General features: G+C 38.7%; 3 protein-coding genes and 1 non-coding gene across 4 annotated transcripts; 3 read left to right on the top strand and 1 right to left on the bottom strand.

Moving 5' to 3' along the window:
• The first annotated feature begins 94 nt into the window (after positions 1–94).
• TRNAR-UCU (transfer RNA arginine (anticodon UCU)) lies at positions 95–167 on the top strand. Its single transcript has one exon. It is a non-coding gene; the product is annotated as a tRNA-Arg (tRNA).
• Positions 168–2,895: 2,728 nt separating this feature from the next.
• LOC140785746 (uncharacterized) lies at positions 2,896–4,356 on the top strand. The gene is made up of 3 exons (XM_073133724.1): positions 2,896–3,749; positions 3,848–3,966; positions 4,082–4,356. The coding sequence occupies exons 1-3, from the start codon at positions 3,354–3,356 to the stop codon at positions 4,227–4,229; spliced, it is 663 nt and encodes a 220-aa protein (XP_072989825.1). The 5' UTR covers positions 2,896–3,353; the 3' UTR covers positions 4,230–4,356.
• A 248-nt stretch (positions 4,357–4,604) lies between these two features.
• On the bottom strand, positions 4,605–10,061 carry LOC140785452 (tubulin-folding cofactor B). Its single transcript, XM_073133271.1, has 8 exons — positions 9,847–10,061; positions 9,613–9,764; positions 8,852–8,970; positions 8,170–8,231; positions 7,788–7,829; positions 6,851–6,984; positions 5,372–5,441; positions 4,605–5,170 (listed from the first exon to the last, which is right to left on the bottom strand). Exons 1-8 carry the CDS (start codon positions 9,946–9,948, stop codon positions 5,123–5,125), a joined length of 729 nt encoding a protein of 242 aa, XP_072989372.1. The 5' UTR covers positions 9,949–10,061; the 3' UTR covers positions 4,605–5,122.
• Positions 10,062–14,592: 4,531 nt separating this feature from the next.
• Positions 14,593–15,153, top strand: LOC140787610 (zinc-finger homeodomain protein 6-like). The gene has a single exon (XM_073136616.1). It carries the CDS (start codon positions 14,593–14,595, stop codon positions 15,151–15,153), a length of 561 nt encoding a protein of 186 aa, XP_072992717.1.
• Positions 15,154–18,243: the final 3,090 nt, after the last annotated feature.

Below are 18,243 nucleotides of genomic sequence, written 5' to 3' on the forward strand. Positions count from 1 at the left end.
ACTAAATTTAAGTCACAAACGCTCGGTCTCCTATATTATATTAGCATCTTGACATATTGAATAAATTAAGATATATATCCATTTATGGCAAATAGCGCCCGTGGCCTAATGGATAAGGCGTCTGACTTCTAATCAGGCGATTGTGGGTTCGAGTCCCACCGGGCGTGTTCTTATTACGTTTACTATTTTTTTCCTTCTATTCTGCTGTTTCCTATAAATTGCTTCAAATTTCAAATCTATCTTTTCTTAGTCTATTTTGCATGCAAGTCATGAGCTTCTAGTATTGGGCCGGGCCGGGCCGGGCGGGGCCAGGAGTTTGACCTACGGGCTCATATCGGATGGGCCCATTTTGGGCCCGGACTGAAGTGGGATTTTTTTCATGAGACGTAATCCTCCTCTAGCCATTGACATGAACGAGCAAATTGATGACCTCTTCAACCCCCATTTAGAGATTTTTAAAAAGGTTGCTCTCTCTCGCCTTGTTGGCTTCAATGTTCTCTGGAGTGGAGTAAAGATCTCTACACTCTCGCTGTCTCTAACCCATTTATTGTTCGCTGACGAGATCTACTCTTGTGTGGCAAAAGCAAATTCAGATGAGGCTTCCAACTCTCTCAGATCAAACTATTATTTAATTATTTCGACAATTTGGCAATCCGTCTCTAGTAATTGCACCAAGTCTGATCGTTGCAATACAGTGATTGGAATTCTTCTAGTCGAGCAACTGACAACTGGGGACAAGCATTTAGGAAACCCCCATCTCTCCTATAGTCAACAGCTGTTGTCGATCGTCTCCTCCATCAAAGAGAGATTTCAACTGCTCAAGCTCGCAGGTTGACCAGAAACTTAGTTCTACTCAAATGTATGTGTTCTTAGCTCCATACTGGTTGATAGGTGATGAGAAATAATTCTTCGATCCCCATGAATGACCTCTTAGAGCTCCCTTCTTTCTAATGGCAACTCCAATGTTAATGAGCTCATGCGAAATGGACAGTGGAACTACTATTCACGTACTCATAGAGGAAATCTTTCCTAATTAAACAAGTGGCAGACAACCTCATCTGTGATCTGGGCCCTTCTTCTACGGGCCTCTTCTCGGCTAAGTCGGCCTTCAAGCTTCTGTTGGCCGGGGACTGGACAAGCTCTTTCCTCCAAACTTATCCATCAGGGAGGCTCTCCCTTGTAAGGTTTAACAACGTAGAACGTCACACGCAAGCTTATTTTCTTAGTCTATCATAATCTCTCTCGTAAGGAATGGTTAGATCCTCCCTTGGATCTTGATGGAATTGCAAGCTTCTAATCATCAGTCTACGGACTTTCTATAAAAATGGAAAAAGAAAAGAAAAGAAAAAAAAAATCATAACTCGGTAAACATGCCAACTGTTTACCAACTTGAATTCGAACTATTAAATGAGTCAGTAGTACTCCTTCCCCTCTCTCTCTCTCTCTAGAACGTTTGGCTTCTTCTAATGGATTCTTCTGCGTCAAATCCCATTTCCCAAAGCGGTCTCAGCACAACTCCTGAAAACCTGAAACAATGGCAAAAGAAAGAGGAAAGAGACGCAGCTACTTGACCCAAGTACACCCTACTTTCCATCCCGTCCGTTCATCAAATCAAACGGACGGCCCAAAACTGCGGATCCGGATGTAATCAGATTGGGCCCCGGTTGCACCCGTGAAGGGAGGAGAACAGCAGCGAATTGCTCGGGGGAGCATTTATTTACATTTGTCCTCAGTCCACGATTCACGAGGCAGACCAAAATTATATATATATATATATATATATATATATATATATATATATATATATATATATACTTTTTGAAGTCGTACAGTGTATTTTAATGGGTATTAATTGTTTATTTTTATTATGAAACTGACATTGCGTTTCTTTATGGAAGGGATGACGAACGACTTCAGGCATCAACAGGATAAAGGTTTGTAGCAGTGATTAATATTTTACACTTTTACAGTACAAGGAGGTGCTACTAATTTATTATTTATAGTACAAAGAAAATTAAATTCCGATAAGTTTATGATTAATTCTATGAGTTAAAAAAAATATACTCTTATTTGATATCTTCTCCGTTTGGAGTACGAAGAAATGAACAGGAAGTGTAGATCTACACGCATATTTTGCTTGCACGAAATGGAATAAATGGATTTTCATAAACATAGACTTAATAATAAATATATATTTTATATTATTTTTCCTTGAATTTAGTTCTTCATCTTATTATCAAATTTTTTATATTAAAATAAAAACTACTAAGCCATCTAAGTTCTAATTAGTCATACTAAAATTCGAAGCTTAGCAAGAATTAGAAAAGATGATATAATCGACTGACTTATTACAAATTCTATAGACATACACAAGTATATATATATATATATATATATATATATATATATATATAAAGAATTAAATATTATATAAGAATTTAAATTATCAAGTGAGGACAATGGTAACTTATAATAAATCCTTTTTTTAATATATATATGTTAGACGATTTAATTAAGTCTCTTAAAAAATAAATCACAAGAATTAAATCTTTAACAGAAAGATATACTAAATTTAAATCGTGTATATATATCATTCTAATTAATGTAAAATTTATCAAATGTGAATCTCAATATGAACAGGTACAAGGGGGATCAAAACCGTGAATTAAAACTCAACTACTAAAAACTAAAGGTGGGCCATCTATCTTAATTATGAAAAAAAAAAGAAAAAGAAAAACTATTTATAGACAAATTTGCCACGTATATCAGTAGATCATTTCCGTCAAGATCACCCATTTGGATGGTCTAAGATGCTGCTTTTATCCAGCAACATGGCCCGCATATCCATGCATGGATCCCAACGTATATTTTCACATGAACATCAACAGCATCATTGACATCTGACAACCACCCTCTACCTTCTCTGTACCTCTTACATCACCAATCATCATGATCCTGAGTTAGGAAACTTTCCCACAGAAATGGCAGATAAAGAAATCAATCTCTGTATAAACACTAATCCATCCCTTCTATTTCTTTTTATCTTTTTGAAACAAGCCCACCCACAAGGCTTAAACTAATAACCCAAGATTCTTCTCTCTCTCAGAACACAACCTATATGTTAGCCTTACTGTAAAATAAAAGATCTAAGAACAAAAGGGCAATCTTTCTCCCATTCCCGTGACTCCACTTTTTCTCACTTGTATTTTTGCTTTGGAAAAAAAAAATTTCCCTTTTCCTCTGTCCTTCATAAAGCAACAACATCAAGAAGCAGCCCATCTCACTACTACTAGTTACTTCGCTCTCTCTTATAACATATCTTGATAGGTTAGGAGAGGGAAAAGTTTGAGAAGATGGGGAGCGAGGAGCATGGTGAGTCCTTTCTGAGGCAGCTAAGTGTCAATGGAGGTGGTAGGGAGATGTGGGACTACTCCTACTGCTCCAAGTCTGCAGGGGGTTCAAAGAGGTGGGGGAAGAAGAAGAGCTGCAGTGGAAATGGCGGTGGTTGTGGAGGGTGGAGCAAAATGGAGGAGAGTTATGGGATGGTGGCCAAGAAGAGGGTGATGGTTGTGATAGACCAGAGCAGTGGAGCAAAGCATGCTATGATGTGGGCCCTGACCCATGTAGCCAATAAGGGTGATCTCCTCACCCTTCTCCATGTCCTGCCTCACCTCCACCCAAGAGGAGGGGAAGATGCTCCTAACCTTGCAAACTCTCTTGGCTCTCTTTGTAAGGCCTGCAAGCCTGAGGTAATGCTTAGCTTTGTTTCTAGCCCTTTATACTTAGTTTGAATGTAGTTTGATGAACTTTGCTGCTCTATTTGGTTAAAGATCTGTTTGATGTTTAGGTGGAGGTAGAAGCACTTGTGATCCAAGGGCCCAAGCTTTCCACAGTCCTCACCCAAGTGAAGAAGTTAGAGGCCTCTGTGCTGGTACTGAGGCAGAGCAAGCCATCACCACTCTGTTGGTAAGTCCACTCAGATCTCCCATCCTGTTAGCATGCATTTGATAGATTAGATCTAAGAGAAGGTTGCAAATCGAAATGGTACTCATCAGCATTTGTCTTGGGATTTTTGTATTAGCTTATTTCGGAGCAGCAGTGAGGAATTTGTGGAGCAGTGCATCAACAGAGCTGAATGTTTGACGCTGGCAGTGAGGAAGCAGAGCATGGGGATGGGTGGTTACTTGGTCAGCACTCGATGGCAAAAAAATTTCTGGCTCTTGGCTTAGTAGTCTCTCTGCAAGTAATCTCTAACAAAAAATTTCCTCTCTCTCTCTCTCTCGTGTAAAGCAAAGACTTGATCTGACCATTGTACGAGTACTGTTGAACAATCATCAATCGTCCACTGCTTGTGTACTTAGTATTGTCTCATTTTAATTTTTATCCTAGCTCATTATCCGCAATCTTGGTTACTCTTATACAGTTATACTGCATTTCTAATCCTGAATTCAGATCGTTGTTTACAAACAATAACAGATGAAAGAGTCGTAGTCGGAAACATAACGATTACAATTAGAACACCCTCTTTGTCAGTGAGGTTTGCTTCCAAAGCTTAAAAATGATCAGAAGAATACCTCCACATACATCACTGCCTACAAAGAATATTGCTAGAATTCTGTTTATAGATCGTAATAAAATGCGTACAAGTTACTGATCACTATGTGCTGGAGAAGCCATCAGCTCCAGTCTATAATGTAAGTAGAATAGCTCCTATCGAGTTACAAAGCAGTAAATAATGGTGTTACGATGTGGCCCTCATTCTTCTTACAAAAATGTTATCATCCACAAAGCCAATCAAGGACCAAATAAGGGCAAGTCAGATTATTCCTATATTGAAACTGAAATGCAGTTTCTATAACTGATACAAACTTCTGCAATTGCATATACTTCTAAAAAACATTGATTCAACTCTTCTTTAACTAGTCTCTGAGAAGGAAAACAAAAATTTGATACTGCAACACAATTCTTCTGAGTGGAGGAGCAGATTGATAATTTAATTTGCACAATCTGGTGTATATAATAAAGTTTTTAAGTCAAATTGGGACAGGGAAGTACAAGGAACTCCAGTGCTATCAGCAAAAGGAAGCAGAAACCCAGGTGTATTGAACACCACCAGAGTTGGTTATATCTCTTCCTCGTCAAATGGATCTCTCTCAGGAAAGTCCCCAACCTATGAATGAAATGACTGTTAGCAATCAAATCCAAACTAGTAGTCAAACATAGGACAGAGAAAGAGACAACGTTGGTTATATCATCTCACGAAAATAGAGAATACCGGAAAATAAACTGTTATTTATGGACTTGTAATATACCTTCTTAAATAATTAATTACAACACGAAGAAGAAATTTTGCATTAGCATGCCGTAATACCTTGACTTTGTCAGGCCTGACAACAGCACCATGTCCCGGAGGGCAATCAAAAAAACGTATGCCCTTCACCCTACGAAATACAACAGAATGTAATATTAATATTAACAGTAAAAAGGTGAACTGTCCTTTCATATGAATATTTTTTATTATTAATTTTCATGTAAATATTTAAGCATCTTATGAATACTTCCAGCAGCAGTATTCATATATTTTATTAAAATGCACCAAATGTAACAGACAATACAAGCCGAGCTGAGTTTTCCAGCAGGAAATACTAAAGCAAAGTTGGTAATGCACTTTAATCTCAAATAAAATAATGTGGGTTTAAATCCTAAATTTTACATATAAAAAATTAAATTTTAAATTGGTTGGATGATATTTAGTTCCACATCAGAAAATGAAGAGTTAAAAATCATCTTTATACTCTACCCTCAAAAGGTTATATTATTATAGCTAAAAAGTAAATATAGAATAAAAAATTGAAAACCGAGCTAGCTCGATATTGTTATTGAGCTGAGCCTATATTAAATATTTACTAGCCTAGCCGAGTTGAGCCCATTTTGCTCTAGCTCGGCTTGTTTACACCGTTAAATACAAATGATGAAACATCAGCGAAATATATATATATATATATATATATATATATAGAAACTGTCTTGAAATCATTCCTCTTTCCTCTCCGAGTGTGAACAATCTATTTAACTAGTGGCACTATACAAATCAACTCTTGTAAGTTAGTAAGTACCTTCCCTATAATTAACGAGGTCGTAGGGCCAATTTCAACTTGAAATAATTATGACTCAATTGTTCAACTCAATTAAATGTTCAGTGATATCGTGTCTGAAAAGAATAGTTTGGCACTGCGACGACTTTAAATGATATCTTGACAACATTTAATTTAAAATAATATCTCGAGAACGCACATAACTTGAAGTATAGATTGTGTGGCTATATAAGTTAGGCTAAAATTTAGTAAAATCTAAGTATCTTTATATCTAGATAGAATTGGCCATTTGTACAACCTATATCTACTTTTCAGATTTTTGAATGATTAAATACAAAAAAAAACTAGTGGCAGCATGTCTACAACAACCCATATCTACCCTTCAAATTTTTGAATGATAAAAAAGAAACTAGGGGCAGCATATGTCTACACGAAGCTATAGCATATAACATAATTATGTGTGATAGATAACAAAATTTCCAAAAGCTAATATATTCACGTTAAGAATGTACAATGATTCAATCCAAAGAACAAAGTAGGTGCATATATAACACAGCACCTATCTAGATATTTATGAAAAATTATCAGTTAAATTTCACAGAATAATTATCTATAGCTTCAAATAGTTTGTAACCAACAAAATGTTAATGGTAGAACAGTGTCTCAGAATTCTGAGATTCCAAAATCAGATAAACATAAAATGAAATAGATATGCTTCGATGAAGTAGAAAATATATGTATACATATCCACTTACATGCCATCGTGCTTTCCCAGGGGTTCATCATATTGTATACCAACCCAAAATCCAGGCCCTAAAGCCTCAGCTCTACCAACAAACTTCACACTTCCCCTCTTTGCACCAGGTTCCACTTCACATCTATTTCCCACCTATGTCATTTAAAAAGTTTAAAAGAAAAATAATTAAAAAGCAAACAAATTCAACCAAAAGCATAAAATTCTTACTTACACATTCAAAGTTTCATTCACGTAAGGTTTCACACATAAGACAGAGCTTAAGAGAAGATCATGTAGGAGCATAGAAATTTAAGCACAAAGTTCTGTTCTCGGCATCATCTTTCAGACTCACAGATTGAAAACTGTGATCCAGAAAAAAAAGCCCCTAACATCGCCCTTAGCCATTAAAGTAAGAAAAGAAAAGCAAGTCTTTATCACCATTTTTTATGTACGATTCCAAATAAGATAGATGTTTCCAGTGACTCAATAATGCAACACATATTTCTCTGCATAACCAGTCACTTTCAACAATAAAATAAAGCCAGATTACCCAACTTTAGCACTCTTGGTACTGAAACGTCAGAAGAATCCGAACTCAGAGTCATATAGATAGAGACATCCAATCAGAGACTTTTTCAACACCATTTTCGAGTTAGATAATGTGGTGCACAGAACATTCTGAGGGATACAATATACAATTATGTTGGTTGGTACAAACCATAAATGTGATCTACACTCATATACCACAACTTTTGGCTAATCTAAAAACGAAACTTCTCCAAATACCTATTCGCAATTGCTTATGGTCAAGGTAACTTTTCCTGAGAACAAACTCAGTATGTGCACAGGAAACCATCACAGCCTAAAGCGGCTGGACAGCCATGAAGATGGATAGGTGGATTTGTGTTTATGTTTCAACCTATTGTTGTGCAGCCTGAAAAAAGGTATTTGCTAACCTTGATATTGGCACACATGTCTTCCATGTAGTCATCTGGCAGCTGCAGGACCAAAAAGCAACAAGTTGACAAGGTTATGCTCCATAAGAAATTTCATTAAATACATTTGAGAGAACAACACAAAATAACTTTTGCCAACTATAGACATGTGTAGAAGCATACAAAGGAAATGAAATGGGAAAGAAAGAGAGGAGTTAAGTGTCACCTCTCCAACCTCCCATCTTGATATGTACTATAGAAGATCAAGAGTGAAATAAGATGAGTTTTAATTGTTACAATGAAGCCAACTGAAGATGCACAGAGGATAACTCATACAAGTACTTTAGCAAAAGTTCATATGGGACAGTACTATTAGTATCATCTCTAGACCGACAAGACTTACTTTTCTATCATTGCCCGTAGGATTTTGAGAGACCATTGTTTCCTTGAATTTGCGAAAATTTGCTGACAAAACAAAACGAAGCTGCACCATGTTAGTAATGACAAAAAAATTACAAAAGATTCAATATACAAAAGAAGTTTGCCTCGCCATATTAAGGTACAGAGAGAAAATTATCCCGAACCAAAACATCCACTAGGCACTTCAACTTGTTTTTTCATGGGGCTAATCTTATTGACATGTTCAGATCAGATGAACAGACCATTGAGACATTTTGCATTAATCTTCTGTTGGTCTTATAGTTGAGTTTGAAAAACTCATGTGAAATGATTCAGTTATAGCTTCCTACTAAACATATGCCAACACTACTTTTTTATGTTGCGCTTCCTATGGTATGCTCAACAAATTATTAAGCAATCCCACCATGGCAAGGGTACATTGCATTATTGTAAATTTGTTTTCACATAAAATAAAATAAAATTTTGTTTACATGTCGTAAAAATAATGTACTATTATTCATTGCCAGAAGACAGTGGGTCTTCGAGGACAGCATGTAAATGTGAGAAACTTGTATATGCATAATTATGTAGCAGACAACACAACACAGATTTCCAAGCAAGCCAACAAAAATTAGATGATCTGCATCTTTTGTCATAGATACAGTAAAGAAAATTAAGGAACTTACTACCAAGTTTATTGTATGCTTCCTCAGAAATTGTGTACTTCTCAACAAGTGAAGTGTCTTCCAACCAGCCACCAGAGGTTACTGAGGAAGGGTCCAGATCTATAATATGCAGCCGATACCTTCAGATTATCCAGGAAATCAAATTAAATGGAGAAATAGAGAAACATCACGTTGTGTAACGATAAAATGCATGAAAATGTACTGCCTACTTTAATATTTAAAATAAAGTCTCAGGATCTTTTAAAATAATTTGGCACAATAAAGTAGCATTAGATTGACTGGTTGATATATAATCAAAAAGTTAATTTCGGGCTGGAATGAGATGGCAATTACTTGAAGCTACTTCTCATTTCTATATATTTTCACGAGACGACTAATCACAATAGATATGCCAGCTCTATGCTATTTTCCACTTCTGATTAAGGGTCCTAAATTACTTAATCCTGAATTAGCCAGCATGGTTTTTCAGCTTCAATTATTGGCGCTTCCCCTAAATCTCTAAACTTTGTTGCTGCTATAGCCAAATTATAACTATCCACAAGATTCCAATCAGTCAATAAGCTATCATTCTCAAATTCCCCTATCGCAACAAGTAGAATAACTCAATTCAATACGTTGCATCTCTATTCGACATTCCCAGAATGCCCTAAACCCAATTAAACCCACCCATCTAAGAAAACCAACAAAATTCCTTAGAGGATATTCGTCGAACATATGGTAAGCAAGATCATAATCAAGAAACCAAGGCGACGCGAACCAACCCATCCAGAGGGGAGTAGAATCCAAGCGGCCTGATACTCTCATTTAAATCGCAGACCTTGGATCCGGCGTCGTCGTAGAGCTCGAGGCGCATGGAGTCGACGGAGGTGCCGCACTTCTTCCATAGCTTCTCCTTCATGGCCTCCACGCTCATCTATGGACGCCAACTTGGTGTTAACCAAAGAAGGAATAGAAAGAAGAGAGATGAGAGAGAGAGAGAAGGGTGGTAAGCTTACCTGGAGAGAGAAGCGGACCTCGGGGGAGAAGCTCTTGACATTGGAATGAGTGACGATAAGGAGGACGGAGTCATCGGAGGGCAGCTGGAGAAGTGACGCCATTGCCGGATTTCAAGGAACGCACGAGATCGGGATCGGCGAGAGGAAGATGGCCAATATAGGTCGACACACGCCCGTGTACTAAATTCCTACATCCGAAGTAGAAGAGAATCGATTTTTCAAAAAGCCCCTCCAAATTATTTAATTTATAGGCGGACCAGGCCAACCTAGCCTAAGCCGAATTTGGTCTGTATCACGGCCCGACGAATAAAAGGTTAATGGGATTTCTACATCATTGCCGCCGAAAATTTTCAAAATATCATAATTAACACTACATTCTTCTTTTTATTAATTTGAAATATTAAGCTATATTTAGCGGGCTTCGTCTGTTCAGTTACCCGGCTAGAAGAATCGAACAAAATTAGAGCACAAAATATCTGGGAGAAAGAGTTCGGACCCAAGAACACAAGCGAGGAGGATTCTCTAGCCCGATTTGCAGCCAAGTCAGTGACTCTATTAGCATCCCCAACTCCATAAACAATTAAGAAAGACTGAAGCTAAGTTGATCTAGGCATTCAATCACCATATTTCCTAGCCACCCATGGGCATTTGCTTCCTTGCGAAGAGTTTGAGCTGCCTCCAAAGAATCTGTTTTCGGTCTCTACTTGCCATGCGAAACCCCAAACAAATGGCTCAAAATTTTGCAAACAAAGTAGAGATATTAGGGTAAGGTTCCCACGTCATACACACCATACTACCCTCAGCATTGTGGATGATCAACCCAACACCCCCTTGATAAGAGTCGGGCATATAACTACCATCAGTATTAAGCTTTAGCCATCCTTCTTTTGGAGCTTTCCACTTAACATTCTTCATAGCGCTAGTGATGATTTTGTTAATGGTTACTTTAGCATAGTCCTTAGCCATCTGAATAGCTTTGCGGATTGCCACACTTGGATGGTAGATCCCTTTGGGCCAAAAATTGCATTAAGCTGCTTCCAGATTTGCCAATCGTAGCTGAAATATATACTTGGAACTTTTGGTTCATCTAAGCCTCAGCATGCCGCCTAGTCATAAGCCAGTCCTCTCTCACCTATAACTGAGGAACCCCTAATCACCACCCAAGCTCCATCCAACATCCCAGGCTGAACCGACAATTGAAAAACAGGTGGCTGACTGTTTCTTGATGTATACCACACAATACATTCTTATTCTTATTCTTATTATTCTTCTTTTTTTGAAATGGAGAGCTATATATATAACCCCTCACCCTGCTAGACTGAGGAGGAGTCCAAAAGGAGGATATTACACAAATCAAAGGGGATTAGGTCTACCGGCTCAATCAAAATATTCTTCGAGCCTAGTCTACCCTAGGCAGCTGTTTAGTCGGCCGCTCGATTTGCCTTATGGAACACGTGCTAGATACATACAATCAAAATATTCATGAATCCTCTCACGAGATAGATACACTCATCTACTAGGTTCTTAATTCTCCACGACCTATATTCCTCACCCTAAAGAATCCTAGCCATCTCTCGCTGCTAACGCCACGGCCTTTAGACCATTCTGGTAGCCCAAACTCCACATATAGGGCAAAGGTCTTAGGGCATCGTTCTTAGTCTGCCCATAGCAGTTCCCTCCTATCATTCCTTGCGACCGCGCTCACATCACCTTACTACACATCGAGCTAAAAATGCATCGTCTGTATTGATCTTTACTAGACATGATTATTAGGTCGAACCCGCCCAAATCAAGCCCGAACCCACCCGATTTAGACCCAGCTCAACCCGAGCCCGAGATGGTAGTGATTGGCATGGGCTAAGCCTTTGCCCGCCCGGCGCAGCATGAAAGCTCGATCCTGGTTCGACCTGCTCGATGATCACATGTAATCTTTACCCATCTCTTACTCGACGCCACATACTTAGCACCCTTCCTTACATTGAGTGTGGCGGGTTTGTTGGCAACCCCTTCATATTCGTGAGCCCAGAACACTAATGTCCTAGAGCTCGCTGGAGCCTCGCCAAAGGCAGTCATGTTACGTTGCTTCCACACATGCCACAACGTTGAAGCTATAAGACCCTTCGTCCGCATTGCATGGCTCGATTCCCTATGCCATGCATAGGTAAGCCAATCCGAGGCCACCACTAGCCTAATCACATGTATGCTTTCACATAGGCTATGCCATACCTCGAGGCTGAACCTACGTGTGAAAAATGGTGGTCACATGTCTCGCCGAAAAGGCCACGCAACGCATAACTCTTCTCCAAGCAAGTTTGCAAAGTTTGGATATAGCTCTTCATTGGCAACCAATTCTAGGAAAGCTTCCAACAGAAAGTGCAGACCCTTAGAGCCGCAGGCAAAAATCACCACAACTGCCACCCTTCCCAACAGCTCTGATGTGGCGCCTACAAGGAAAGCATAGATTGAGGAAGTGACGGTGCGGCCACCATATCTAAGGGTCAGCAGTGGTGGCAGCACCACAGGGAGCGAAAGAATACTGTATGTTAAGTTGGACCCCTCTTCTCTCGAAGGAGTCGCTCCGATGGCCATCTACGTTCATCGAGAGTTTGACCACCACCAGATCTTCTTTAAAGAGATCCACGTGCATGACCCGAGGTTGTTTGCACCATGGGACTGTTGACAGACAAGTAGTAGCGGCCGCCTTGGTTGTCCGACCATTGTCAACAAGAACTTGGCATCCAGCCTTAGGGTCGCAGCCGCCCTGGTCAGAACTTGCTACACCCAAGAGGCGGCCCTTGGCGACCTAGGCTCCCAAGGATTGAGGCTGAATATCAGAATTACTGTCAAAATTATATAATTCTTTCAAAAATGTCATTATGATTAATTCTTAATAGAATATTTCTAACAAATTATTATTAAAGTGAATAAATACAGATAAATGACTAAATACCTCTACTTTTTTTAATTTGGAGTATAAAATATTTCTCAATAATTTTTATCTCATATAAAATATACATTTCATTGTACTATTGTATTGGGTATAATTTTGAATGTTTTTTTAAAATATTTTTAATAATTTAAATAAAATTAAAATAGTCTTTTTTTGGATTAAAATTATGTTTAATATTAAGATGAAATAGATTTAACTAACTAAATGACATTTTAAAAAGAGCATAATGATGTATATGGTAATTATAATACTTTGAAGAATGTAGTAGTAATTATAATATTTAAAAGTTTTTAGTGTTAATTATGAAAAAAAAAAATATCATGGCCAATTACGCTCCAAAACTATGTATGACCTAATATTTGTTAGATAAAAAAATGGATCCTCTAAACTATTCAAACATGCCAAAAGGAGTTGGGAGTAGGAGTTGGCTGATCTCGTACCCGTTGTTGTCCGAATGCATTGCTAAATAAGCTAACATATTGATTGCACGTATCTGACAATTTTAATATTCAAATTTTACGACCCGTTATAATTAATGTATTGGTGCGTATCTAATGATTCTCCCAAGTCGATACACACTAAAAAACGTGCTCGCTTATCCAAAGTAACTTTTTATGAGACTACCGTTTTCTTTTCTTAATATAAATAGTCATGCGTGAAGCATTTTGCGTTATTATCCTTCTTCCGCACTTGATAAGAAAAGGGCAATTTTCCTTGAGGCGTCCTCTTTTTTCTCCGCTCTCCGACTCCTTCGTCCAGTACTATGACCTCTATTCTGTGTCTTCACGATCCATAACAGCCTCAGTTTCGCTATTACCTTCGCCTCATAGTCAGATATTCCATTTTTTTACGACAAGGATAACAAGGAGAAGAAAGAGGTGGGAGAAGGAGGCCGCCATGGGATGAAGTTAAACGATTAAATACGATGTTTTCAGGGAGGTCACAAGAAAGTCATCTCAATTTATCATCGGCTAGGTATTTCGGCAAATTGGTATTTGATTCTTTTCTTTTGTGATGAAATATTCATTTTAAAGTATTTACCAGATCAAAAATTGCACACTCGAGATCCATTTAGTTTCCTTTATTATTTTCCAAGTAACATTTTTTTTTTTTTGCATCCACATAGTTTAGAAGGTTTGATTGTTGCATTTTTTTTTTCTCTACTTCTTAAGTGATATATATTAGATCAAGGTGTTAGTGTGATTAAACCAAAATAATTCCACACCCTTGACCATAAAGATTATCGACCCAAAGTTGCTTAGGTGCTGAATTATTCCTACTCATTATCCTTTTCCTTTGTCCTTCATAACCAACTAATTAAGTTAATCTTATCCCCTCGTTCTTAACGCAGAGCTGCAGAAAACTTTCTTGCAAATGAAACCGTAGACAACCAAATACACAAGACGAGTTTATCCGCAGTATCCATGCATGTATCCACGTATCAACTTTCCTTCGTCTGCCAACCCCTCCCCCCTTCATAACGCTCGCGAGTAACATCTCATTCGGCAGTATTAGACCCCAAAATGGTGGGCGATGGAAAGTGGTTTTGATAATCCAACAAATCTCTACTGTATCTTACTACATATATCTGCATATCATTAAAAGATACACCCATTACAACTACGCAGATACACTAATCTGCAAACCGGGAAACCTGAACCCGTACACTACCAAACTTACTTTCGTAACGCTCTCCTCTCCTACTGGCTATAAATAGAGGACAAGATGCACCCTTCTTCTCCCACCTTCAATACTAAGCGAGATAGAGAGGGAGAGTGTGAGAGAGAGAGATGGCAATGAATGGGCGAGAGAACTACGGCGAGTGCCTCAGGAACCACGCAGCAGCCATCGGTGGCCAGGCAAAAGATGGCTGCGCGCAGTTCTTGGCCGGTGGAGGGGCCGACGGGCTCCTCTGCGCGGCATGCGGCTGCCACCGTAGCTTCCACCGCCCGACGACTGGGCCGCCCTTCCGCCTGCCGCCTACCGTGGCATTGCTTGCATTGCCAGCATTTCCGAACTATGTCTCTTTGGCTCGGAGGGCCGCGCTGCAGCAGCAGCAGCAGGCGCAGCAGCAGGCTCCGCCGCCTAACAGGTACGTTGCGGTCGATCAGATGGAGGTCGGGCGCGCGCCGAGGACTAGGGCGAGGTACACAGAGGAGCAGAAGGAGAGGATGAGGGCTTTCGCCGAGAGTGTCGGGTGGCAGATGCGGCGCGAGAACGAGGCGGCGCTGCAGAGGATGTGTAGGGAGATTGGCGTGCCGAGGAACATGTTTAAGGTTTGGATGCATAACAACAAGGCTAGGTTTGCCGCCGCTGCCTCCTTCAGTGCGTCTGCCAGCGCACCGCCTCCCGAGTAGATTCATCTACCGCCACCACCGCCTCCGCCGCCACCACCACCATCACCACCGCAGCCACCGCCACCACCACCGCCGCCTTCTGGAGTAGTAGCACTTCATACTACTAAGTACTAACTTATGTAGTGATGAAGTTATATATAATATATATTATGTTGCATTGTTGCCTGCCTTTTATTATGTGTTGGAAGATATCAATGTATCCCATATATCTGTATTGGTATTTTTCAGCAAGTTATGAATGTAAGGCTGCTTCTTCTTCTTAAAAGGTCTACTTGGAGTCCTCTCATCACTGGCTGGACTGCTAAGACAGTTGTTCTTTTTTATGAATTTCCGTTTTTTCTCGTTTGACAACCTCGTTTTTGTTTTTATCGTAGAATATCTTCCCTTAACGAGTATGGGTGCAGTGGACCCGAGATTGATCGAGCCGAATTTTGATCAACATCATCGAATTCGAGCTAATTTTGAACTTGAGTCGAGCTCGAACCTAAATAGATTAATCAATAAGTAATTTTAAGCTAAAATCAATTCAAGCCTAAATAGAGCCTCATCAAATTTGAAATAAAATTGGACTCAACTATAAAAATAAAGACATTATAAAAACATAAACTAATATAATTCTCTATTTTGAAGAAGATATTTAATCTAAAGGTTCCTCGTACTTATATATATATATATATTAAATATTATATTATTATTTTGAGTTTTATTAAGTAGAATTTGATCGAGTCAATTTATGGTCAAGCTTAGCTCGAAAATAGTTTCCAGTCTATTCTAGAGAACAAGTTTGAATTTGGCTCACTTTTAAGCCAAGCTTGATCAAGCTGAACTCGAGCTAGCTTGATTACTTTGACTGACCTACTTAAAAGCATATTTTGCCAATTAGCTCCATGTTTTCACGTATATTTGTAAGGAAAATGCAGGAAAAAATAGAGACAATTAGCAAGTATGGGGAAAATATGTTTTGTAATCGAATAAAAAGGGTGGTAACACAACAATTCTGTTAGTCATATATCGTCGTATCATAGGTAACTCTTGTACATACCAGAGGTTTAGCTCCTAATTAATGGCCATATGTCGTCTTATCTTAGGGCATACAGGATTTTAATCTTTTTTTATTCATTCTGTTAGGATTAACTAATTAGAACTCTTTTTTATCGTTGCAGTTTTGGAATTTAGCTTTTGGTTTAATTTCTGTTGGTGATCAGAAAGAATGATTCGGTAAATAAGTTGATTGTTTGTAAATTGTAACGTCTCTAAGAGAGTAGTATAACTAAACCATGTCTACGCTGCTCATTTTATTCAGGAGAGATCAGTGAATTTCATTAGCATTTAAATGATTACAATAAGAGTCTTGATGCACAAATAAGAGAGATAGAGCGGCTATTTTTCTATTCCACACTCAGCTACATTAAACAGAACCTCAAATAGAACAATACATTAGGACCAAGGGCACCTAGAAAATATTAATAAATAACAATATTAGCAGATTTGTAGACGTACGTAGGGAGTCTTGAGTCAAAATGTAATTTTGTTGCTTGGAAATCAAATATCACTAAATTTAAAACAATAAAATAAAGGAAAAGAAAGAAAAATTAGACGTGAATATGATACATCCACTACTAATGGCTCGCCGAAGGAGTGCATTCTCATCTCTTTAGAAATATGTTTCAAAGGAGAGAGAGAGAGAGAGAGAGAGAGAGAGTACAAAAAGTCTCCTCTCACTCCTTGTTGCATAGCCTACCCTAGCAAACTAAAGAAGACTCGCTGGTTGAGCTAAGGATCATAACAGGGAGAAGCTCTATCCCTCACAGCTTTGGCCTTCCATAATTATCTCCAAGCGATAAATGAGTAAAATGAGTGACGATAAGAACCTAGACAGCTAGACCCCATGCTTTGCCAAAGATTAGAGGGCTCCTCCCTCGTGATGGCACCAGAGAATAATGGAGAGAAAGGGAGAGGGAGGAAAACTTATGTGAGAAAATAATCCTCCCTTCCTCTAGTTGGATCGAAAAGTAGAGGAGCAAGAGAGGAGTAAAAAGAGGGCGAGTGAAGTTGAGAGCCTAGACCTTGCGCTTCATTAGAGACAGGAAGGGTTGTCCCTCGTGATTGCGTTGGAAAAGAACAGAGAGAATGGAGAGAGGAAATGCCGCATTCTTCTCTAGCCATAGTGAATAGAGAGAAGAAAGAAAGAAAGAAAAAAAGGGCTAAGATGACACTGGGCAGAAGAAAAAGGGGGGGAAAGCACAGAGACAGTATGCTAGCTAGGGTTTGGAAGGACTGGCAGAGAGCAAATTCTCCACTCGTATGCAAAGCTGAATGGCAAATTTGTCTCAAAAAAGTTACAATATGATGTAATAATAAATAATAAGACTCTAGTCTCTTCAATGATAAGAGATGACGGGTGCACTTGTATATGCTCATCTCATTACGTTGACAAAAGTAACAACTTGGCCTACTTATACATTAAGCAATAGCTAATCAATCAAATCAAAGGATTAAAGAATTAACCAAGTTGGAATCCAAGTTAGTGGTATGATTAAGATCAGCGTAAGTCTAGTTTTTAGCAGAAACATCCGTTGTTTAGCCAGTAATGCTATCGTTTTCGTAGTGTTTTATATAAAAGAATTAAAAGCTGATTGCAAATGGCAATAAAATAGCTATTCCCCCCAATTGATGATTGATGTGATCCACTTAACAAGGAACGGGGGTAGGTGGGTATGCAAATAATTGCAAGCTAATCATCTTTCTTTCCCCCCAGATTGCATTTGCCTGCCTAATGAGAGAAGAGAAAAAATATCAAAATAATTAATATAAGTTTGCAACTTGATGATCAATATTAATAAAATCTCAGGTGACACGAACTATTTATATTGGACCCCATTTCTTTATCTTAGATAAGAAATTATTTTTTGCAAAATTGTACCGAGGAAGATGCAATTATTGGCAACCAAAGTGACGTACGTACGTGGATAAATACACGCCCATCCTAATTTGGAATCTTATGCATACTTATCCCCAAAAATAGTTCCACAAACATAGAACACACTTTATGTCGTTTAATACCTCTCCTTCCATTCCTCCTTATCCACC

This window comes from Typha latifolia, chromosome 4 (assembly GCF_019914945.1).
Source record: "Typha latifolia isolate L0001 chromosome 4, TyphaL0001v2, whole genome shotgun sequence".
Classification (NCBI taxonomy): domain Eukaryota; kingdom Viridiplantae; phylum Streptophyta; class Magnoliopsida; order Poales; family Typhaceae; genus Typha; species Typha latifolia.

Excerpts from the sequence above, each read along its gene's own strand:
- LOC140785452 (XM_073133271.1), bottom strand. The coding sequence starts at position 9,948 with ATGGCGTCACTTCTCCAGCTGCCCTCCGATGACTCCGTCCTCCTTATC. Across the intron at positions 7,830-8,169 it reads CTACGGGCAATGATAGAAAA|CTGCCAGATGACTACATGGA; the intron begins GTAAGTCTTGTC and ends TTGGTCCTGCAG. Across the intron at positions 5,171-5,371 it reads TCAGGCCTGACAAAGTCAAG|GTTGGGGACTTTCCTGAGAG; the intron begins GTATTACGGCAT and ends TTTCATTCATAG.
- LOC140785746 (XM_073133724.1), top strand. The coding sequence starts at position 3,354 with ATGGGGAGCGAGGAGCATGGTGAGTCCTTTCTGAGGCAGCTAAGTGTC. Across the intron at positions 3,750-3,847 it reads GTAAGGCCTGCAAGCCTGAG|GTGGAGGTAGAAGCACTTGT; the intron begins GTAATGCTTAGC and ends TTTGATGTTTAG. Across the intron at positions 3,967-4,081 it reads AAGCCATCACCACTCTGTTG|CTTATTTCGGAGCAGCAGTG; the intron begins GTAAGTCCACTC and ends TTTTTGTATTAG.
- LOC140787610 (XM_073136616.1), top strand. The coding sequence starts at position 14,593 with ATGAATGGGCGAGAGAACTACGGCGAGTGCCTCAGGAACCACGCAGCA.